The sequence below is a fragment of the Pundamilia nyererei genome, unplaced genomic scaffold (genome assembly GCF_000239375.1).
Source record: "Pundamilia nyererei isolate P.nyererei 1_Seehausen unplaced genomic scaffold, PunNye1.0 scaffold00258, whole genome shotgun sequence".
NCBI classification, from domain to species: domain Eukaryota; kingdom Metazoa; phylum Chordata; class Actinopteri; order Cichliformes; family Cichlidae; genus Pundamilia; species Pundamilia nyererei.
In genome coordinates, this window is record NW_005187659.1 from 705,883 (window position 1) to 729,785 (window position 23,903).

Sequence of the window (23,903 nt, forward strand, 5' to 3'; positions counted from 1 at the left end):
ATTTTACAATCTAGGTAGACCACATAAAGCCAGAGTTAAACTATTCTAAGCACACTGGCTGAGTGAGTAGGTGCTTGGCCCATTCTCTTAGCATGTAGTGTTGACTGGATTATCCTTAGGCTCCACGTGGATAGCTGTCCAAAGTCAGTCAATCTGTTTTCTGTTATTCTAACTGAATAACAATCTCAACTGCCACACTGGCCAAAATCAAGGGAAATGAAAAGTCAAGTTGGGAATGGATTCCCTGAAAAGCACCTCTACCTTTATTGGATAAGTCTTTATTTAGGAGTGCCAAACTTTTTGGGAGTTCCTGGGCGCTTTTGCCAAAAATGGCCAGGGATGGTGAAAGCGTCAACACTCATGGACATGGTTTTGGACGGGATGACGGTGAACTGCTTGCGGTCTGAGCTGTACTTGTAAATGGACTCGACCATATCAAGCGTGATGACTCGCGGGCCAATGCCAGTTAGCCGTGCCATCTCATCGGTTTCAGGGTTCATGGTATAAACCGCTCTGAATTGGCAGCTGGAATCTCTGAAGAGGATAAGAAAGTGATTGGCTGTGCTTTTCTCCATTTCCTGAAAAGAGAGATATAGAGAAAAGAATAAGTATATGGACCTAATCAACTTGGGGAGGACATTAGGTTTGATGCATGCAGGTTGTGTGATGATAATACCAACTTATTTTTACATGCTACATCCTCCTTAGGGCATTCATAACAACAGCTGGTAGTCATATTACACAAAGGTTTTGCCGCCACACTTTTGCCGCCACCTCAAACATATTGTTTTGCATGTTTTACCTCCATCTTCAATTTGTTTTGTCTTTTCACAAAATGATCTGTGCATCACTGTATGTTGAATTGTTGACAAATAGGTCGTGGCAGCAGTGACATTGTGAGATGGTCATTTAAAATTTCTGGTTGGAAGTCTATTACAACAGCCATCTTTTAACATAGTATCACCATTTGGAAGCCACAAGTTAAAAAAATCACTATAGTTCTTTCATGTTGAGCAGCTTTTGTCTGGGACAACCCAAACGCAAACATGTATAAACCTGGCTTTAAGTGCGTTACATAACCTAATTAGGGTGTAGCTTTTTGTTGGACTCTGACACAGCGGGATGATTTACCTCTACAATCTTGTTTTTCTGTGGTTCATTGACCTTCCCAGCCAGGCAGCAACGAGTGATAGCATTATGGATGATGAATTTGTTGGACTTAAAGCTAGGCTCCTTGTACAGCTTTGGTCCTGCAAAACACAACATTTCCAAATGCTATAAAGCAAACAAAACAATGCTTGCAGCATTCATTTTTACAATTTTTTGTGTGGAAATTATGACTGACCTGTATATTCTGGGATAGAAGCAGGGGAGGAAATAGCAGAGCCAGTCTCCCAGTCCTTCTCTCCATTCTGAACACCAATTCGTCCTGGGGACCTTCCCCGTGATCGGGCAGGAGAGTGTGAACGACTAGAGAGATAACAGAGGAAGCATTTTTTACATTTTGAGGCTTTATTTTTCATTTGCACCTGATAACACAGACTAAACTGCATCTATAGTTGGTATCAATGATACAAGAACACCCACTTATTAAATATTTTAAACTTTAACCCTCTGGGGTCCAAGGTTAAATTGGCTGTTTTTCAGTACTTTTGATTTTACCTTAATATTTCAACTTTAAAAACTATTGACCTTACCTTATTTGATATCATTCTTTTCAGCACAACCTCACATGTCTAAATCTACAGTCATTTTTTTTTAAATTTTGACTTACTGTATTAACACAAATGATCTAAAAATCACAGAAAAATAATAAAATCAGAGTAGGTAAAAATTTTTACTGTGAAAGCAAAAAACATGTTTAACAAATCATTTTCATAACTTGAAATGCAAACAGAAATTGTACATTTAAAAAAAAATATGTACAAATTTTGCAAACAGCAAAGCTATATGCAACTATTTACCTAAAAATGCATGCAATACCTCAGGTGTCTTTTGTACAACCATTTAAAACTATTTCTAAAAATAAAATTACAGAACAATAAGGTGCCATACAAATTATTTGTGAAATTAAAAAAAAAAAACTACAAAAGAGAGGCGCATATCACAGGGATAATACCTGCAGACCTGTCAACATTCCTCCTGTTTTCCACCTGGAGACAGCACTTACATTTCAATCTACCTTTAATGGCTTTTGGCTAGCAAATGTGACATTCAACAGTGCACTCATTATTTTGACACACAAAACAATGACTACACACCAACTACACTCCAAACACGCTAAACGTCACAAATTTCTCAACTATCAAAACTCGCTATCAATATCACTCTCTCTCTCGCTCACTTGCTACCATCGCTCCTAAGACCTTCTCCTCTTCCTTAACAACCTAATGTCACGTGCTGCAATATGATTTTTCGATTGCGGTTTTCTTCTCGCAGTAAATGTGACGGTAGTATTCAGAAGAAAACAAACAAAACAAAACAAAACAAAAAACGCTTTTTTTTTTTTTTACTTGGCCTATCAACACAATTTAAAAACTGGTATATAGTTTGGAGTGGAGACTTTAAACACAGGCTAAATTTCAATGTTTCAGGCTAAATTCTGTGCTTCCCACTTTTTAACCATTTAAAAAAAGAAAATACATCAAGTCATTATCAATTTGCAGGTTACCTGGGTGACTTCCTGACGGTCATACCGCCAGGGTCATTAGCCATGGAGGACAGGTTCATGGATGAATGGGAGTATACCTTGTTGAGCTTAGTGCCTACAAGTAGGAAATATTGTACATGTGAACATAGGAAGAGAGAATACAAAAGCCGGGAATTTTACTGGTTAAAGTCAGAAGTACTTACCCATGAAACCTTTGACAGGACTCTGAGAGAGCACAGAGTCATCTCTGAACATAGTCTTAGGTCTCTGCTTCTTGACACCACGCACTGTAGTGGGTTTCTGCTTCAGAACCTTGTCCAAGTCTTCCATGATCTTCAATTGCTGTCTCCTCTCATATTCCTGCTTAGTGAAGTCTCCTCTACGTTGAGGAGTGCCTTCTGCTGGTGGGGTTTTGGGAGGAGTGCCTGGGGTCTGTGGTCTGTCCTCATTTTTACTGCCCCAGCCTTCAATGATCATCCACTGGGGCTTGCTAAAAATGAAGTGTAAGACCTTTAATGTGTAACGCCACATTATGAAATGCAACAAGACTGAATTATGGGATTAATGATAGCAACAATTCGAGTCATAAAACACAGAACAATAAATTATTAAATCCAAATTATGTGCACCCTTTGGCTGCTTAAAATAAAAAAAAGAATGATTAAGTTAAAGATATTCAGAAACTGGTCTCACTTTGATTCTTTTTCTTTTTCCTGCTCAAGTTTTCGTCTTTTCATCTCTTCTGTTCTCTTCTGCTGTTTTTCAAGAAAAGCTGCTTTTCGCTGAGCCATTTCATCCTCCGGTCGATCTTTGTCATCCTAATAATAAAAAGGGATGAATGCACACCAATTATAGCACACTTTCTATGCAGATATATACTGTGAAAATATGTGTCAGCCACCAACCTTGAAAAAGAAACCAACTGCTGCTTTATTCTCTGCCTCTGTGAGGTCACTCATTGAGTCAGAGAGAGCATCAGGCACTTGGTCATCCTCCTCACCATCTCCTCCCAAGGCAGACAGTGAGATCTCTATCAGGCTATTGCGTTTGCCATTCAACATCCCTGCAGGTGCATCACTCTCAAAAGAACATTCAGATGGGGCACCAGAGCTGTAGCCCCCTCCTGCAACCCCTTCCTTTCTAGTCAATGGACCATGATTGGACCCGACCTCAAGGTCCATACTAAATATACTTTGTCCATCATTGGAGCCTACTTCTGACAGGCCGTCATCTGCACCAGGACCTGGAGTTGGGGTAGAAGCTGGTATTGGGGTCAGTGTAGTTGTTGGCACAGGAGTTGGTCCTAATGAGCGCAGCTCATCTAGGCTACCGGAGTCACCAATGGAGAATGAGGATGAAGTCTGTACTTGAGATTGCCAGGGATTTACACGACGAAGATGGGGGATGCGGTCTACATTTGTAGGTGGGGTAAGAACCCTCGACAGGGAGGGGACTTTAGTGTCTGATGGACGACTGTGTTTTGGGCTTTTAGGAGGTACAGACTGGGCTCTTCGATGTACATGAGGAGATTTAGGAGAAGTGGTGTGGTTTGTGATTTTGCGTGATGGAGACGGAGAAGAAGAGGCCGAATTTAAATCTCGAGTGGTTTCTCGTGACAGGCGTGCAGGAGGAGGGGCTGAGGTGGAGGTTTTAGGGCTGGTTGGAATAACCCAAGACTTGTTATTGGAAGGTGACGGTTTTTTCTTCATTAGCTGATTTTGCTGGTCAGTCAGTCGTTGCATGTCACTTTGCAGGGAGCTAAGAGCTGCAGTTAGCTTGGACACTGCGTTGTTATAGTCCCCTAAAGGAGCAACCACTTTGTCAGTAGGTGTCCCATGGTGCTTCTCTCCTGGTGTACCTGCCTTTTCTTTGACCTGCTTGTTGAGTGCAAGTCCTCTTTTAACATTACCCTCATCTTCCACTGTGGGGTGCTCTTCATCTTGTTCCTGTTGATCTTCCAATTCGATTCGTGCTAGCCGCTCTTCAAGTGTGCGAGAGAGGTCTTCTTCTGTGTATGAGGTACTGACCTGGCCATCCTCTCCTTTCCCCTCACCTTCATCCTCACGGTGCTCTTTCTTTAACTGCAGAAAGGCACTCTTTCCTAGTCTCTGCCTATGCTTTGCAAAAATGGCCTCAATGCGTTTCTTCTGAGCTTCGATGGCTTTGCGCTTTTCTTCAAGCCGAACCCCCAACTCCGACATCTCATTATTCAGCTGTGGGCTCTTGCTGGGGCTTTCTTCAGACTTCTGTGCCCATGATGTCATCTGAGGAGAATCACTAGATTTTGGAGAATCAGTAATCTGTTTCTTTTTCCTTTCTGCAAAACTGGTCATCTTCACACCACTGTCAGGAACCTCCTTACCAGCTCTAATAGCAGCACCACCTGCAGCACCGGGTGTTGATGGAGTGGACTGGGCTTTAGGCATGTCTTCTGATGCATCTGAATCCACACTACCGTCTCTCAAAACTGAGTCATCATCTCGTGAACATTCAGAAGTGTTTCTAGTGCGAGTGGATTCGCTGGACTCTCCTGTTGGCCGATACATCATTCCTGAGCGGGTTGGTGCAGAGGAGCTGATTGGTGGTAAATTGCCATTATAGCGAGAACTAGCAGGATCATCAGGAGAGTGGAGGTAGAAGCCGTCAGGAGCACCATCAGGGTGTAAACGAGGCTCCATTTTGCTTTCATTGTGAATAATCTGAAGAGCCTCTTCAATTGTAGGCAGCTCTCCTGTTTCACTTGTCCCAAGGTCATTCTCCTCTGCCAACTTAGGAACAGTGGGAGTCTGGGTGGCCCAGGATGCTCTCTGTGGACCATTAGGTCCTGAAGGTTTGCCAAGCAAATGACTGAGGTCTTCGGGAGGGGTGTAGGGCACCCTCGCCATATTTTGACCAGCTGGGTTCAGCTGATCTGAGCTCACAGAGCGGGTTATTACAGGGTTGCCCATCACAATGTCTACGTCGCTGTCTAGCCCAAAAGGAATGCTGAAGGATACTGCAGACAATGGCCGGCTTAAAAAAAAAAAAAAAAAAAAAAAACACAAAAAAAAAAAAAGCCCAACAGCAAACAAAACAAAAAAAGAAAACACAAGCATGAGCACATTAAAAAAAAAATTAAAAAAAATGCTTAAATCAGTCCGGAATATGCTAGTCCTACCTCAGAGGTTTCTTGCTCCATGTCTTTCCAGCTCCTTCTATATGAGACATTGAGGTAGACTGAGTCAAAGATCCTGAGTACAATGGGACATACACAGACATGTAAAGGCATGCAAACAACACCGGGATGCAAAAAAATGGAACACAGAAATTAAAGGGAAAACATTTACAAAAAGTTTCGAATGTCTATCCAAATAAGAAAACAAGACTATCAAACAGCACAAAACACAACTAAACGACAAACATGGATTGAAGGAAATAAGTGAACCACACTGTAAAATGCTTATATAGCTAAATGTAATGATGGCTGACCATAGTCTTCATCTTACCTGATGCAGAAGAGGAAATTGGGAGGAAAGGCTTCTTGAATATAGAGGGGGAGGTACTGCAAAGCACAAATACTTCACTTAAATGACGGTATTGTCTAAATAATACGTTGCCCTTAGTCTACTACAACAGCAAAATTACACCCAGAAAGCTTCTGTACCTGTTATCACTCAAGCTGCTTGGTGTTACTGGTGTAGATTCGCCTGACAAAAGAAAAGCCACAAACAGACTTTTTAAAATATATCAATTATATATGATATATATGATATATATGAAATATATGTTCGTGTTAAACAATATTTAGAAAGGACCGCAAATCAGTGAGACTTACTTAACATATTTATTGGCTGCACAAATTCTGGTCTTTGTACTTCAAACCAGCTAAGCAGTTCTGCCAGGAAGCTCAGCAAGTTCATCTAAATCCCAGAAAATAAATCAAGCACTCAAAAGATAACACAGTATTTGTGTGAATATATTTTTTGTTCATCAGTGATCCAGACTGAAAGTACCTGAAGTTCCTGTGGTGTATATAACATGTCCTCCAGTGCCAAGTGACAGCAGCTCTTTAGGCAGCTGTCACAAAATTCACGGATGAATTGCAGGTTGTACAAGCTATCTGCTACAGACATGGAATCCTTCATACAAACATCTAACAGAGAGATGAGAAAAAAAATTTAATTTTCACAAATGTCTCAGGTTCTAAAGGTCATTTTTGCAGCATTCTGTTAGAATGTTTGTTGGTACCTTCAAGTCTCAGAAGGCCGGGGCAATAGTAATGTATAACAGCAGCAACAGCACATCCACTGGACAGGTCTTTAACTTCATTCACTACTGGAAAAACTGGCTTTAGTTTGGACTGAATTTTATCCTTCCTATAGCGGAGCTTAAAAAAAAAAAAAAAAAAAAAAAAAAAAAAAAAGAAAAAGAAAGAAAGAAAAAAGACAAATCACACACAATGTTGAATGTAATTTTATAAATTTCACATATTAGTTCATGCCATCAACCATCAAGTTTATCAAACATAGGTAAATGCTCCTAAGCAGACACACAGTGATACACAATAATAAAAAGTGATTACAAAATTAAAAGCAACAAATGAAATAAAGAAAGGTCATGCTAAACCGATGTGAAAAGGAGAGCGCAAATGTGAACAAACTGAAGATGCAGAGAGAGTGACTGAACTGGAGCAGAAAGAAAGGGGTTTTTTCTTCAGAAAAAGTGGGTCAAGTGAAGGTCTCAGGAGACAGAATGAAAGAAAGAGATTAGATCTCAGAAAGAGAGAAAATGTTTCAGGTGCAGCTATAGTATACAGACAAAACAGCCCACTGTGGCAGTGAACCAGTGGATTAGAAGCCTTTCTGTTACTCTCATAAACACTTACAGACATCTTTGCCCCACACTTGAGAAAAACTTGAACATGGCAGTTTCAGATGATCAGTTTAAAAAAAAAAAAACGAGAAAAAAAACCCTGCTATTCATGCACCACATGTCTCCACAAACAATGTCTTTAGAGCTATTGTCACAGCCCAAATCTATCACACGCTGTTAAGTGCAATTTAATGCTTACTAGGATGTGATGCACAATGCATTCCCACGTCACATTTGGGGAAGAAACAAACAAACCTGACCATCAGATATTTCCTGATAAATTTGATGAAGACACTGGAAGGATGGAGGGACAAGGGGAGGAAGCAGAGGAAAGGAGGGAACTTACAGGAACAAGTTTCCAGTACCAGCGAGTAGGACACTGTCAGATTGGGGCGGGGGAGAGACAGGAAATAGAAGGAAATGGAGAACAGGAGTACAGGGAGACATATTAAGCCAAGAGTGGAAGAACTAGAAAAACAAAGGGTTATGACTACTTTATTTACTCGAAATGGCAAGACGGCCATCTTGAAAAAGCAATTCCCACCTTGTCCTTGTTTTAATATATCAACCAAGACTTGTTAGGATTGATAGAGTAAGGAAGTAGGAATAGGAAGCAAAAACAGAAATGAGCTTCTTTTATAATTATTTATTTTGCCTCCAAAACAGGGTCACAGTTTCTGAATACCAATGTAGCAGCTGGAAGGTTTTGTTCTGACTGGACAAAGCATGATATTTTTCATGTAAACTTTTTTTTATTGAACAAAAAGCTCTTATCAAATATGCAGAAGATGAGGCAAACCACTAAATTTAATCTATCAAAATTCAAATGTATTTTTATTATGTAACCTACACTGTTTGCACACTGGCAATATATTATTTCTATGATTTTACAGCATTTGTTTATCACAAATATACATTTTCTTGTGTTGTGCATTTTTTGTGTAAAACAAAAAAGTTCTTCCTTCCATTTCTTAGATACCCGTTTCACTTTCACCCACTGCAACTTAAAGGTTCGAGCAGAACACACGTAATTGTTCATTATAGAAGCTGAGCCACGCCAACTGATAATTCTGGATTAGTGCCACCTGACACCTGACTACACCTGATTTGCAACAGCAACTGACATCATTAAAATTGCAAAAATTGCTGACTACACCCATGTATATACTCATTTATATACACCCTGTTCCCCCCAAAAAACCTAAACGAAACAGACCTGCCCTGACTGCATAATCCCATCAAGAATATCACGCGTTTCTGGATAGAAATAACAATACAATAACAGTGACAACACACTGAATATTTAATGCAGTACTCACTGATGGTTGAACAGGTTGGGGGTCTGTAATGGTCTCAGACAAGTCATTCTGGGCTCCTTCAGTACGTTCTCTCAGATTCTGGTTCAACTAATAGCATAATAACAAGAGAAAATCATTTCCACATTCTTTTGTACCGTGTGTTCACAAAGTCAGAAATAAGCATTAAAAAAAAAAAAAACAAAGTTTAGAGAATTACAGTTCATTAGTCACCAGTTAATCTACTAACTTAGTGCTCATACAAATGTTGAACCAAGAACATCTTCTGAAAGAAAATTAGGTGTTTTTCTGAAAAAGACATTGTTTTCTTTGGCCTGTTCCTTACCTCATTAACCCAGTGAAGCAGAGCATCTTCCCAGCTGGCTGCTTTTCCCAGGAGCTCAGCAGAACTACATGTCTTCACCGCAGTCACTGTCTCCATGGCTCCCACAGCCATCAAGGCATCCATCACTGCCAGATGAGCACTCTTCACCAAATCACATGGGAAGGAAAAAAAAAAGGAAGTGAAGAGCAATGACCCTGGGCAGCATCAATCAATTACAGTTAAGACAGTAATGTTGGATCCTTTTCTAGCATGGTCCTTACAGCAAAATACAATGCACCACTACCAGTATTTACATGAAACACCCTCCAGAGGTCACTAGAAGCCAGTTATGAGTCAGCAGAAACTAACAACAGCTCTCAACAAGTAAGCACACACACATCAGTAGATGTGGAAGACCTTTGGACTCATGTTTATACCCTCATTAAATCATTAAAGAGGCACTGGACCTGTAGCAGGTGAACACATGGTCTGCAAGATTGCCATTCCTTACCTGCTTTCCCTTTATTTGCCTTCTTTGAGCCATTTCCCTTTCTCTTTTGCACAGTGAAATAGTTCTGTATGACTCATGTGTGAGAGACTGCAGGACAAAATGATGTGTTGTAACTAGATCACCAGGAAGCATAACAAAGAACACCATTCTCTTTAAGAAACAGGTGCTTGTGACCGAATGTATTTTTGACACACAAAATGGTTATAAAACCTTGATTTTCCCCACTCAAATACAATCAAGCAAAAAAGAAGAAGAAGAAAGAAAACGTACTTAAATGTATTTAACAATCACAATTTGAAGTTACCTACTTAGACAAGACCATTACAGAGCTCTGGTTAATAGATAAAACACATTAACAACTTTGCCTGTAAGACAGAACTTACAGGCAAAGCCTGTTAAAATGTTCCAGTAACATTATCAGCTCAGCTAGAGTGAAACCTTTAACTCTATAAACCTGTTAACTTATTCGACGTTGTGCTCTGTTTGTACTGTAGGGTACAAACACAGCAAAGCAAAGAGTACAACACTATCTTATAGTCAACCTTGTTACTGCTGCAAATTATAATAGTTGAACAATTTTTAAATTTATGCAATTCCCACTATATTCATAATTGTTCAGAATATTAATTCTACTTTGTTTATACAAATTGCTAATAAATTTGTTCAGTTTTAGAATGTGCCACTGTGGCCACCTTTCTCTTGCCCTTTCTCGTCATCTGAGTGAGTAATGCCAGCAGCACTCTCTTTCTGCTAGCTTCTCATATACAATAAGCTAAACACTTGTAAACAAATTGAAAACATGTATGAACCCTTTTTTAACTTGTTTATCCAAATCCTTTTAAATTGCCTTTCAACAGTACAGTTGGGTGCCAATCTCTCCATTAATACATTAATAGGTAACTGCAATAACAGGCTTGTTACAATAATTAAGTCAGGCTAGCAGAGAGGCAAAAGGCCGATTAAAACATACTGTGGGGCCATTCCTTCAAAATCTTGTCAACAATTTGGAGCTTAATATGTGCAAATCAGCGCCTGCCGCCTTTCACTACTTACAACTTCAGAGATTCTTTTCCTCTTAAACTCTTGTGTAGCCCCAGATGGGGGGCAGGGGCAGTCCAGCTGTGTGCATATCTGTGTACTGATCCCTGATGTAAAGTGCTGACCTGAACACATACAGTGCATGGGCAGGCAGGCTGGGTGGGGTATGCCAGCAAAAGCTTGCCAGATAATATTGGTCAAAGCTATCTGGATGTGCTGTAGTCTGTTTCTGTGAGCAGTGTGGCCCTGAGTGACCTGCTTGCCAACCACTGTTGCCAGCACTAGTGTTACTGCTTCTGTGTGTCCTGCCTAATACAGGGACTGTAGGGCTGAAACATCAAAGCAATAAATGTTCCTACAAAAACCAAAACCAATAGGGATTCAGAATATAATTACTTAGTACTGATCATTCCAACATTGTAAGAATTGGAAATAAATTGATTATATTAACATGGTTTTACAGGATTCTGTAGTTCAAAATACAGATCCTTAATTTATTTATTTTTGTATGAATGAGTCAATGTGAGCCGAACATAAAAATGTCCACTGCGTTAAACATCAATTATATTATTATCATCATCATCATCATCATCATCATCATCATCATCATCATCATCATGATGTAACATTACATATTATACAATTTTTAAATCATAAAATATTGGAATATTGATAAGCAATGGTTCACTTGTATTTTCCTAACAACCAGTAAATTTTGCCAGTAACTATGCTCTGCCATGAAAGCAAAATGATATAACATTTTTGCTTTTAGCCGCAAAGTGTGTAATCATAGGTTGGAGCTATTGCCACAGTGTGAAAAGAAGATGACTGAGAGAAAAAGAACAAATGCATGACAGAATTATTGAGAGTGGCTGACTCTGATGCCATGCCTACAGTAATGATTCAGAGGGTAAATCATGGAAAAAATGGGAGAATGAAAGGAGATAAAGGAGGGGGTGCTGCTAGTGGATTTCCCGTTGTACACCCAGGAGAGCTCACTAAGCTAAATCACAAGTCTCCCTAATGAGAGGAGCAACTCAAACACACAGCACAGAGCCTGCCAGATCACCATAACAACCAACCAGCTGACCCATAATGCATCTCAGTACAAGCCTGACTGCAGCACTGCTCTCTGCTCCTGGCTTAGTCCTAGCTCTTTAAACAAAAACAAAAACATCCATACCCCTTAAACCAATGTGACACACAGACAAAAAATTAATAGGCCACAAATTAACCCGATCAACATGGAATTTTATGGGATTATTTGGAAACTCTGTTTGCATGTCTATAAATGTAACTCAGATAAACAAAGAATGCAAAAGGCATCTTGTTAAGCATTACGTGAGATTATGAGGGAAAAATCTGATTACGTCTGAAATATGACTTAACCCCATTCCCTACCCTGCTTGGTGCCACCTGATGGGGAGAAAAATAGGGGATCAGGGAGGGCTGGGGCCCAGAAAGGGATTTTAGAAAGGGGTTATAGTATGAACATCCATATGTATATGAACTGTATACCTAAGCAAGTAAAGACAAGTGTAGAAAAGCTGCATAAAAGTAATTTTGTATACTGTAAACAAGTTCCATTACAACACATTAGTTATCATTCAACAGAAGCCCAAAGCAGAATAAATGTGCAAGATGATGGTTAGTGTTTCAGATAGTCTGCCACATCTAATTTCAGTTAAGCTCCTGAATGATGCTCACTTGACCAGAAAACCTGCCAGCACAGCACTATGATTTAAGACAAAGTGTCACTGCCATCCAAAACCAACAGGAGACCAGGAAGAGGTTTAGCAGCATTATAGCTACATGACTTACTTTAGCACTGTGGGAATCGACACTTAACCCAGTATCTATAGTAATATTACATATAGATTAGAATTAGAATCTATTGTTACAGAAACATATTTAACCAATTTATTTCATATTGTGAGGTAGGTTAGGTGCCTGGTGAGTCAGTGGTCATCTCTGGCATGTCATGCGATAGTGGATGATTGCACTCAGTCTGCATGGCAGATTATCTCTAATCTTCAAAGATCTTTATCCCCAATCTGAGGAGTGATGGGGGCTGGGCAACCATCAGAAGTAGTGGACCAGAAGAACAGTTAGTAGTAGGACATATAATTCATTACACATAGGACACAAGTAATGGGGTGGAGGCGGCTGCAGGATTTGAACCCAATTCCAAGGAATTCTAAGTAGGTTTTTTTGTGTTACGATTCCTCCATCTAACATAGACACATTAATACTATCTCACCACTGGACTCTGGAGCAGTGAAGGGAAATCTAATGCTTCAGTTACCAAAACATGTTGGACAATTTTTCCAACTTCTTGAGAACAGTTTGGGAAAGGCCCCTTTATATTCCAGCATGACTGTTGCCAGTATACAAAGCAAAGTCCATAAAGGCATGGCCGGATGAGTTTGTTGTTGAATAACTTGACTGGGCCGTACAGACCTCAACCTCAAACACCTTTGGGATGAATTAGAACATTGGCCAGACTCCCTCACCCAACAGCAGTGTCTGAACTCACAAATGCTCCTCTGAATATTCTCACAAACAACTCAAAATCTTGTAGAAACCTTTCTAGAATAATGAAACTTATTATAGCTGCAAATGGTTCCAACTCCATATTAATGTCTATGGATTTAAAATGGGATGATAACTTACAGTTCTGTATGCATTAGGTTAGCTTTTATCTTTAACCATCTGTTAATTTTTTGCCCTACTTTGATTAGGTCAGTGGCATTCTACTCCAGTCCTGATGCATGAACTCCAGCCAGCACCCAATGTGTCCTTACGGCTTATGATGAACCTGCAACGCTGGATTTACACGATTAGCAAACACAATGATTAGCTAACAGCAGCAATAATATGAAGTTGTGCGATTTACCAATAACAGTGTAAAAAGTCATTAACAGTTGATGGCTTTGCAGAATAACAGGCACCAGTGTGCAGTCAACTACAAGCATGACTCTACATGCTTTTAAATGCATGTAGCATGTTATCTACCTTGTCTGACTCAAATATGTGAAGCTTTAATATACAGCAGTCCTGCAGCAGATTGCTGCTGCAAAGCCGTTTACTGGCCAAGACCCACAATGATGCCCCATCCTTCTATTGCTGCAGCATGACCCACTTTCATTGCTTGCCACACTGTAGCTGCAGTGCCAGTCAGTGGCGACAAGCCCAAAGAGAAGCCAAACAGCTACTGGAAAGCTCATACACTAAAGGAGCAAAACAGCAAATGCAGCATTAACAGTAGCAGCCAAATAACAAATTTAGGATTTACAGTTAAGAGGTACCATTTCCTGACCTGGAAACCTCATTCAGAGCTAAGTTACATGGCAGGCAAGCTGAGACATTTGTATGCTCAGAAACTACAGCAACATGACACATGAAAGAGGCATGTCTCATTAGGCAGTTATTACTGGATCTAATAATCCCAGTAGAAATCATAACCGTAGCCATTATTACAGTGATTACAAGTGGAAAAAAATTGAATTTTAAGATTTTTGACATTAATTTATCATCATAGTCATCAGAATGTGTGATGTCAGATCAGGGTACTGATATTGTTGCAGGTGATGTCAGAAAACCTGCAAAGAGCAAGCATGTTTATAAAAGAAAGTCCTCCACTAATCTAATATAACAACTATGTGATCTCAGAGTCGGTACAAGTGAAGGTGCATGTGACACTATTTATTCTTCCTTTTATTTCGTTAAAGCTTTCACCAGAGCACAAGTAGGAAAAATACTATGTAAAAATAAACTAGCAAAGCCCCTTTAGAGGATGGTTCTGTTTTTACCATTATTCATCTTGCTTTGTATCTTTTATCTTTAAAAAACACTCTCTCGCTCCAAGTCAAGAAAAAGGCAGCATTCACATTAATTGGGTCAGATTTATAGGTGCATCTGTTCAACAATATGACATCTAAATTTGGATTTTTATCAGGTTCTACTCTTAACGAAGACTCAAATTCTCAGCAGTATTGCTGAGAAAAACAAAACAAAACAAAACAATGCATAAGCCCATTTCAAGCAAAAACCTGAGGTTCTCATTACAACTGTGCCATCAGCAGGGAAGTACCTGCTCCTTTGGCCAGCAAACGGGAACAGTGAAGCAACCAGCATTCACCTAACATAACACCATTTTCCTTACTAATCCTTGGAGAGTCCCTGCTTAGCTTTCAAAAACAGCCTGTGTGTACGTAAACCAAGATGGCTGGGGAATTTTCATTGTATACCATTCCATGAGAAGGATAGTAATCTGTAAAAAGGGAAGACTACTTTAAATTTGAAAGTTGTTGTGCCAGCTGGGGCAGAAAAGAAATGCATATTTCCTTAAATAAAAAGATTTCCCTTTATTTCAGCCTGTAGTTTTAGCAAAAACATATTAGCCAGCTGCAGTTTTTTTATCCACATTAAAGAACACATGACTATATTATGTTTGAACAAGAACTAAGCAAGCAGGAAGAAAGAAAGCGAGAAGGAAATCTATTGTTAAGAGCTAAGAGGATAAACCTGTTTCTCTTGATTTGACTCACACAGCCAACCCAGAGAATTCTCTTAACACACAACAGCTAATGTTTCATCAAAATTGTTAAGCTATTATTCTGATCTGAACCATCTATTGTATCTAGATCATCTCTCTCACACACACACCCTTAAAGTAAAGTGGTTATTCCTCATGTGACCATGACTGCTCTTGTCCTAGCAGCTGGATCCACTCATCCTCTGGGATGAGCTTGGGGAGTGGGGGAAGGGCTGAATGAGTAGGGGGTCTTTTTGATGCCCTTTAATCCCTAGAATCAAAGCATAAACATGGCCCTATATCAGAAACCAAGCGAACTTGAACCTATTTGCTTTCCTACAGAGTTCTGCATAGCAGAGAATCTGGTCTAACGAGAAGAATCCCAAGGATAATAGACAAAAGCATTTCACCCTCCCCATCACCCAGACAGTTTCATCATTTTACCATTTTGATGGGTTTATGTCGGAGGTCAGCATCAGTCACTGTTGTGTCCTGGTCTTTGGCAACGACGCCTCTCTGAGTTAGAAGCTGCAGCAGGGTGGCGTTATCTTTTGGCTGAGCCTCAGTTGCAGTACTACCCAGTAATATGTTGTAGGTGCGACAGTAGAGCTCTGATGACTGCAGGAGGTGTGTTACTGGAGGTTTAAGGTGCTCCTGTTCATACTGGTCACAGTAGAAAGGGTCACGCAGCTCTGCAGGGACATTTTCTACAGAGAGAGGAAAAAAAGACACAAATGGTTAAAAAAAAGAAGTTTCTAGTAGTGGTTCTATTACAGACATGTGCGCAACAGTATTGCCAGAGCATACACAACTATACCAGACCAGACATAACAGATCTAACAGTGAAACCAAGGGGCAAAGTGTGCTAGTGACATGTCAGTCACACAGTAAACCATACACTAACATTTAAGCCTATGATCTTATCAGGAATGAGTTTACTGAGGTTTACAAGCAAGGGAGGTAAAGAAGACTATGAGAGACTTCTTTACAAACTGACTTCAATTTGTTACCCCATGAGGAATCAGAATACTTTATTAATCCCCTTTATTGATATACCACCTTAAGGGAGTCCAGCTCCATCCCCACAACGTTACTGGCCATACGTATCAGTTTATTGAGTCTGTTGGAATCTGTGACCCTCAGCTTGCAACGGTGTAGAGGATCGCACTGGCCCCAACAGACTCGTAGAAAATCCTTAGCATTGTCCAGCAGATGTTGAAGGACCTCAGTCACCTCAAAAAATAGAGACGATTTTGGCCCTTCCTGTAAAGTGCTGTGGTGTTTTTAGCCCAGTCCAGTTTATTGTCAATGTGTACTCCAAGGTATTTATAGTCATCCACAATGTCAACATTGACCCCCTAGATTGAAACAGGGGTCAAGTGTTTCCTGGTAATGGTACTATATTAAATAATGCAGGTTTGAGGCATTTCTGCACTGGTTTTACGGTTTTTAAAACTAGAAACGACATCTATTTTTCAGTCGATAAAGTCCAAAGCGAGATGTCCGTGTGATTTGCCTTGTACAACTATAAACCAGGAATAAACATGTTTAAAGTATGTGTATAGACAATGTTTATGTTCACAACAAGTGTACGGGGATATTGTTTTGTCTTGTTCAACATTCAGTCACTTCAAAGGAGCTTGCAAAGAAAAGCGTCTGGACTTCTTTAAGTTGCTTGAAGACGTTTCACCTCTCATCCGAGGAGCTTCTTCAGTTCTAAGGTCAAATGGTGGAGAGTCCCAGATTTAAACTCAGTGGGAGTAACCCACAAAAAAGGAAAAAAGGACCCCCTGATGATCCTCTAATCGCCTGAGCCAAGGTGTGAAACTGGGTGTGGGTCCCAATCAGCCAGAGTTTTGGGTGAGTTCATTGTGAAGCCTGGCCCCACCTTATCAGCAACAAGCAACTTAAAGAAGTCCAGACGCTTTTCTTTGCAAGCTCCTTTGACTACGATGACCTGGATGACTGAGAACCTTCACAGATATTCAGTCGCTTCAACATTTTGTTCTGTTTGTTTTTCACTTACCAAAATTAGCATCACATTTAATACCACAATGGACCCTGGATGTACCTTGCTCAGCACACAAGATAGCCATCACTAGATAAGAATGTACTCACATTTATATACTGCTTTTCTACCCTTACTGACCACTCAAAACACTTTAACCACAAGCTACATTTAAGCATGCACTCATAAAGTGTATTATTCTATACACTTTAAGCACTTTATCTCCCTCTTATCCCAGTCCAATTTAGAATAACCAATTAACCCAACATGTACATGTTTGGATTTTGGTAGGAAGCCAGAGTACCCAGAGGAGACCCACGCAGGCACAAGGAGAACAAACATGTAAACTCCCCACAGAAAGGCCCCAACCAGGGTTCAAACCAGGGATCTTTTTTTGCGACAGTGCTAACCACACGACCACTGTGCTGCCCATAAAACCCACCGGCTATACCCTCTCACCCAATGTGAAAATAAAGACGAAATATGATGACAACAGCAAAAAACACAAAAATCTGAGTCTTCAACACTAGTGCACAAATGACTTTGTTATCATGATCTGTCTTTTATACGTTTACCCTAAAAACACAAACACACACCCTTTGAAACTGGTTTCTCTGCAGCAAACCTAACAGCCAGTTTCTGTGTGCAACCATAAACAAACATGTGACTTGCCGTTTCAAAGGCCCTTGGACAAAAAAGTTGACTTGCTTAAACGCAAGCAGTATGTCTGCAAAAAGAAAGGAAAAAACTTGTGTTTGTGTGTGTGTGTTTGAGAGCCTTAGACTATATATAACAGAAGAACAAAGGGATTATTACAAGGGAGGTGTCACTAAACTGCTGTATCATTATATAATCATGTAATGGATCCATTGACATCAGCTGTCGAAACAAAAGCCACCTCCTTTAATCAATGCCCTGTTCCCTTTGTCTCACCCTATGATGACTATAGTTGCCACACAATATGATCAGTCATGCCACATGGTTCATGCTGTTGTAAATACTCTCAGGTGCCAAAACTGGAGTGCCTACTTTAGTGCTGTAAAAACAAATCATCTTGGGTCACATAGGTGCATTGTATATGTAAAAGAAAAAAATTCCACTGTAATGTGTAAAAGACAAAAAGGTAAACCAGAAAAAAAAAATTAGCCCAGAAGGCAAAGTAGGATGCAAATGCCACAACTGAGTGAGATTGGAAAGATCGATAAAAGAATGATTTCCCTATGACACAGTCTGTCCATGAATGATCACTTTGTGTGACACATATCAGAAACAAAGTGGCTAGAAAACTGAGGCTTCAAATTGTTATACAGGTCCCCAAAACTATGCACATGCACAGCAAAAATAGCAACAATTATTTAGTAAAGCACACTCCCGATTTAAAAACTAAAAGTAATACAAGGTAACAAAAAGCATGACGAACTGGAATACTTGTAACCAAGCCTTGCATTGTGATGCTGCAATTATATTCATCAATGCCCTGCCAGGGGAATATTTAGATTAAAAGTATGTGCTTGTTTTGTTTGCATAAGCAGGAGCAACTACCTCTGTCACTTTTATAGTTCATGGGGTCAATGCTTATCTACTGGTTTGAGTAAAAAGGTAAAAGTCAAATGTGCAAAAAGCTTCTAAACACATCATCATAGACGGTAAGCTAGAGGAACGCTTGTTAGGAAGAGCCAGTCAAGCAATTTGTGATTTTGACTGCGATTCTTCAGCGGGTCTGTGCTTTTGTTAACCCAAATGTCTTAGATACCAACCTGGGACTAAAGAATACAATGAAAACAGTGTTACAAACTTAAAGATCACAGCACTATTTTAGTGACGAGTATTTATTTTTTCTTAAGTAAATCAGGCCAAGCTATTAAAACATGCAGTAAGATGTATAGAACTTGCTAATGTGGTTGAAAGTCAGTTCAGCTGTGTTAGATATCATCTGTACTGCCCTGTATCGTTTGATAGCCTGCTGATAACAGGAACCACATGTCCCTCTACCTCACTGACTATTTGAGCTAGCATGCTGGTCATTTCACAGCCATGCTCACTTGTCCTACAGTAATCACACACCGAACAATACAAACTCTCCACCTCACTTGCTAGGTGGAAATCGAAACTGATTTAAACCAAGCGAAGAAATCCACAATCCACCAATTGTCACTTTACACTGGGGTGTAAGCTTTAGCACAATGAATGTCAACCTGCTGGATATGACTATCTAAACGTCCAGGTTTCTCATGGGAGCCTTTCTGGAACTCTAAGAGAGATTTATTTTAAAAATTTCTCCATGTAATCTTTAGGCAGTAAATGAAAGCCAATCAAAATTACAATTCCTGTATCTTAACTCAGCATTATATGTGTTATAATAATGAAAGCGGTTTTAACTTTTAAATCTTTCATTGAAAATTATACAATAACATCTTCATCATGTGGTGAAGAATCAAACAGGCGATTATATGCTCTCATTTTTAGAACAAAGCAGGTACTGTTTTGCTGCCCCAAAACCAAGCAGTGGTGAGAGGGGCCGTGGTAGCATTCTACCCCACACGTGACCCCTCGTTCTGTGTAAAATGCTAATGCCACTACCTTATCTGAGCTTTATTGTTTATTATTGCCATCTACAACAAAGATCTTATCATTAACCCTTTCTTAAATAATACTGTACTATTTGATCACTATTGTAAAAAGGGTACTTTCTGCACTATACATCAAGCACCACATCATCACCAGTAGCTCCCTCTACCAGGCCTGTATATCCTATCACATGGGCAACACCTTGCTATAGCACAAGCTTAAACTGCATTAAATGGCAAGCGTACAGCGAAGTACATTTTAAAGAGAGAAAGTCTTAATAATATTTTGAGGTGTTTTGGCATTTAACAGTATAATGCCATGAAAGGCTAACATATAGTGAACAGGAATCCCAACCGTTTAAGTAAACATTAAAAGCAAGCCAACATCCTCCTCAGGTCCTTCTCCCTTGCTGACTCACCATTGTCACAATGATTGGAAAAGGATGAGTAATCAGTCAAACAGGATTTCAGTATGGGCCAGCAACTTTGTAGCTATGTGAAGGTAATATGCTACTGTAATGGTAAGAGTGGGTCAAAGTGTGAGGTGGTTTGGTTTTATAGCTATGAAAAGAAAACATAGGATGACTCCAACAAGAGATTGTTGGACATAAAAGACAATATTTAAGCAGCGACATAGTCTGTTTCCCTGTTATTCAGATATGGAAAACAAACACAGATAATTCACGTTGGCAATGATTAGAAGGAAACCTGAATAACAGAATGCATAAATGTCATGCCCTTGGACTTGTCACTATAAGATTAAGTATTTCTTAAGCCTCAGCAGGTAAATCAAGTTTCTTGTCCCATTCCAGCTTGAGTCATACTCAGATCTGGAAACTCATTTCTCATGACAGCTTCAAGAACTTCAAGGGTAAATAATTAATTACATTCATGCCTAACTTCTTTTTTTTTTTTAAACCCTGCATGGAAAATATTAGACATAAATAATAAGTCAATGCATTTAAAAAAAATATATATATATATCCCAAGACTTTCATACATTAAACACCCTCGCATGTATATTTAGTATGCAAGCATGTATACATATATACAATATAGATATAGTTAAAGTGTACTATACAGGAAGGAAAACAACATTTTATCTCGTCCATTAACCTCTTAACACCCACAAGCAAACTACTTAGAGAACGGGTTGGATTGCTTTTTAGCCACATCCTAAACATGTTTCAGAAAATACACATTATATTTTAGATATTTACCTTTCAAATCAACACTCACAGGCATTTTTCCCTACAAGTCTTCTATTACAAAATTTCCATTTTGGTATGAAATAGGAGAAAGTTCTATGTAAAGACGTGGCAACCTAATCAAATCACCAGTAATGATGGATATTAAAAAATAAATGCTGATAGCCAAATGTCCCTAGGTAGAACAGAGCGTATTGAAAAGATACTGTGTAGCTACTGTGAGTTGTCCATTACTAGAATGAGGAGTTACAGCCTACAGGCTCCTTCCTTGTTAAAACACAAGGTCCATGTTTCCTTGGTTAAAGGAGACAGCGAAATCATCATGGCAGCCCAATATTTCAACATGTAAAAAAGCATTTTAACTGAAAAGTGAAAAACAGCGCTGACCACTGAGACAATGTGTTGCACATTACAAGACTGAAGTCTTGAAATCTTGAAAAATCTTGACTGAAGACAGTGAACTTAACCGTAGGGGTTTGCTTGTGGCAAAAGTGAAACTATCTTGTAGGAAACTTTATTGTTTAAATTGTGCTGCCATGCTTGAAACATTTGTTATGCAAACACAAATATTTCAGTCCATCCATATCATTGCCGCTGATGCTGATTTTATTCTAGATTTTTTTTTAAAATTTTATCTCAATAAGTGGTTATTGGTTTCCTTAATTAGTTAAACATTAGCTTTTTAGCAAATAATCTAACTAAATATGAAATGCACTGTAAACACTACTTTGTTATCCATGTCAAATTCCATTTTTGGAGAGACTGGAATTAAAAATGCCACCCATTGTTATCTATAGATTAACTGACCTAAAAAGGCTCATGACCAGATGACTGTCTGGCTCCTGCTGGGCTCTGTGTTGTCCTAATGAGCTAGGTTTCTAGTAAGGGACAAGATGATGTCACCCAGCTTTACAAAAAAATTACCATCAGCAGGGCTATTGAACTCGATCAAGAGAAAACCTCCACATCATAACAGTGTTTGTCCTTACATTCCTGCAGCTTGGTATGGAGTGACTTTGACCATAGGGTGTGGTTGAGGTGCTTAACAGAGTACACATGAGCTGCAGCCCAGAGTCCTAAACCTGGGACCTGCCTGAAATTATGAAACAAACAACTCATGTTGCTAAAGTTAAATGAAGTTCTCCTCACACCTATTTCAGGATAAAATAAGTAATGCCTGTATTTAAAAAAAATAAAATAAAATAAAAATACACTGTAACATCAAAAGGTCCAAGAATGTATGATCCTTGTATTAGTATAGTAATATGTTTCTCTTTTGTTTTTTTATAACCACATTATGTCATTATGTGTAGTCTACTTTTGAAAAAATAAAGCAATCAAGGCCTTTTCTTTACAAGGCTCATCGGATGTCTGCTTCATAAGGTCTAATCTTCACCAGTGAGTGCTCAAACAAAGAGCCATGCTATCACCTCAGGGTCAAAGCTGACGAGATGCCTCAAGAAAATGAGACAAAACAAATTCTTATGATAGGCTACATGTTAAGTACAGAAAACATGTTTTGGTTATGTTGTGGGTGTGCGTTTTGCGCTACAAAGCTTCTCCCAGTTGCTTCTTGAAATTTGCTGACTAAGGACACGGAAAGAAACCCCCTGATAATAAGGCACAAGAGCACTGGTAGTCTATTCTCTGAGCGCACAATGAGCTACGGTCTGCTTTTGATCCAAATAACATGAAGCAGTAACCAGCGTTTACTGTGGGTACTGCGGGCTGTCACCATCACTAGGGGAAAGAAAGATACTGGAAAAACATACGCCCCGTGTGCCCTGTCTGTGTAACCGGATTAAAAACATCCCCAGCAGCTAGCCTGCAATTTCTGACTGAAGCCTGGTGGCTGGAAACGCGACAGAATGGGCTAGCGTGATAAGGCCTACAGGAGGAGGCCGTTTCTGTGACACACATACCTCCAAATGTGCCCACCCATTGAGTGAGAACAAATGACATGTGTCAGTGTCAAAAACGCATACGATGCATTGCTCCTCTGCTCATATGCGCCTCTTTGTGCTGAAAATCGCTGAACTACACACACTGCAGTTCCCCTACATGCATACCGGTTTTCGCTACACTGTTAGACACAATATAAACACACTGTTGGACAACAAATGGTCTTAACACAACCTTTACGCATAACATTCAGGCCTGCCGTGTGAACTAAAACCTACCTGTGCTGCCGTAGGACTTTGCCAGCAGCCATCCGACACTTGCGCATATTTTTGATTTAGTGCAGTCATACAAATCCAATGATTTTATGTCTGGGACCACAAAAGTCTTCCTCATGGTAGGGGAGTCCACCATAGCGAGTCTGTAAAAATGGGAAGCGGTGATGGGGGGAAAAGGATACAGTATAAAAATATTCAAGCGATCATTCTTGGAGCAGACGATTCCATACGACCGGGGCTGGGAATACGGATGTGGTTCAGGGTTTTGCAGGGAAATATCCGCTCCGAAGCTACTTCCAAATAAAACTAAGGTCCTTTTGTCGGAGGTTTCGAAGACGAAGTCCTGGCTTAATTTTGCCTTAACACCAACTAAAGCCCCGACCGGCTGGGCTACTATAAACCGGACTATTCCCCTCGTTTTTGCCCTTCTTCGTCCGCATTGCCGTGTTGTCAGCTCACTGTACGTACGTACGCTTTCGTCCCGCTGATGACTGACTACCAGGTGCTCCACAGTGGAATCGCTCGTCCACTCCACCGTCCAATAGAAAATAAGCTTTAACAATATGGGCGGGACTTCAGTGTTTATGATACAGCAGGTAGAGGTGTGGCGGCGCTTTTGCTACAGGTGAATCTGCTCGCACACAAGTGGGTCGATGAAAGGACACCTTTGAGTGCGAAAGTCAAACAGCCAGTAACCTTCGAAAAAACATGTAGATTAACTATAACTCACTAATTT

General features: G+C 39.8%; 1 protein-coding gene across 3 annotated transcripts; it reads right to left on the reverse strand.

Annotated features, from left to right (window-relative positions):
* Window positions 1-27: 27 nt before the first annotated feature.
* Window positions 28-23,693, reverse strand: camsap3 (calmodulin regulated spectrin-associated protein family, member 3). Of its 3 annotated transcripts, XM_005749956.1 has the most exons (19): window positions 23,636-23,693; window positions 23,171-23,310; window positions 15,652-15,914; window positions 9,143-9,283; window positions 8,821-8,907; window positions 7,848-7,880; window positions 6,878-7,016; window positions 6,643-6,782; window positions 6,465-6,549; window positions 6,294-6,336; window positions 6,136-6,191; window positions 5,808-5,880; window positions 3,556-5,662; window positions 3,344-3,468; window positions 2,854-3,140; window positions 2,672-2,765; window positions 1,346-1,470; window positions 1,132-1,250; window positions 28-578 (listed from the first exon to the last, which is right to left on the reverse strand). In XM_005749956.1, exons 2-19 carry the CDS (start codon window positions 23,301-23,303, stop codon window positions 279-281), a joined length of 4,350 nt encoding a protein of 1,449 aa, XP_005750013.1. In that variant the 5' UTR covers window positions 23,304-23,310; window positions 23,636-23,693; the 3' UTR covers window positions 28-278. The 3 variants fall into 3 exon arrangements, with proteins under 3 accessions (XP_005750013.1, XP_005750012.1, XP_005750011.1); XM_005749955.1 differs by having other exon boundaries at window positions 5,808-5,844; window positions 23,171-23,686; XM_005749954.1 differs by lacking the exon at window positions 7,848-7,880 and having other exon boundaries at window positions 23,171-23,686.
* Window positions 23,694-23,903: the final 210 nt, after the last annotated feature.

Bases quoted from the DNA above. Each gene is read 5' to 3' on its own strand.
- camsap3 (XM_005749956.1), bottom strand. From the start codon at position 23,303: ATGGTGGACTCCCCTACCATGAGGAAGACTTTTGTGGTCCCAGACATA. The intron at 3,469-3,555 runs GTTGGTGGCTGA...TTTTATTATTAG, and splicing joins CAGTTGGTTTCTTTTTCAAG to GATGACAAAGATCGACCGGA. The intron at 579-1,131 runs GTAAATCATCCC...CTCTCTTTTCAG, and splicing joins AGAAAAACAAGATTGTAGAG to GAAATGGAGAAAAGCACAGC.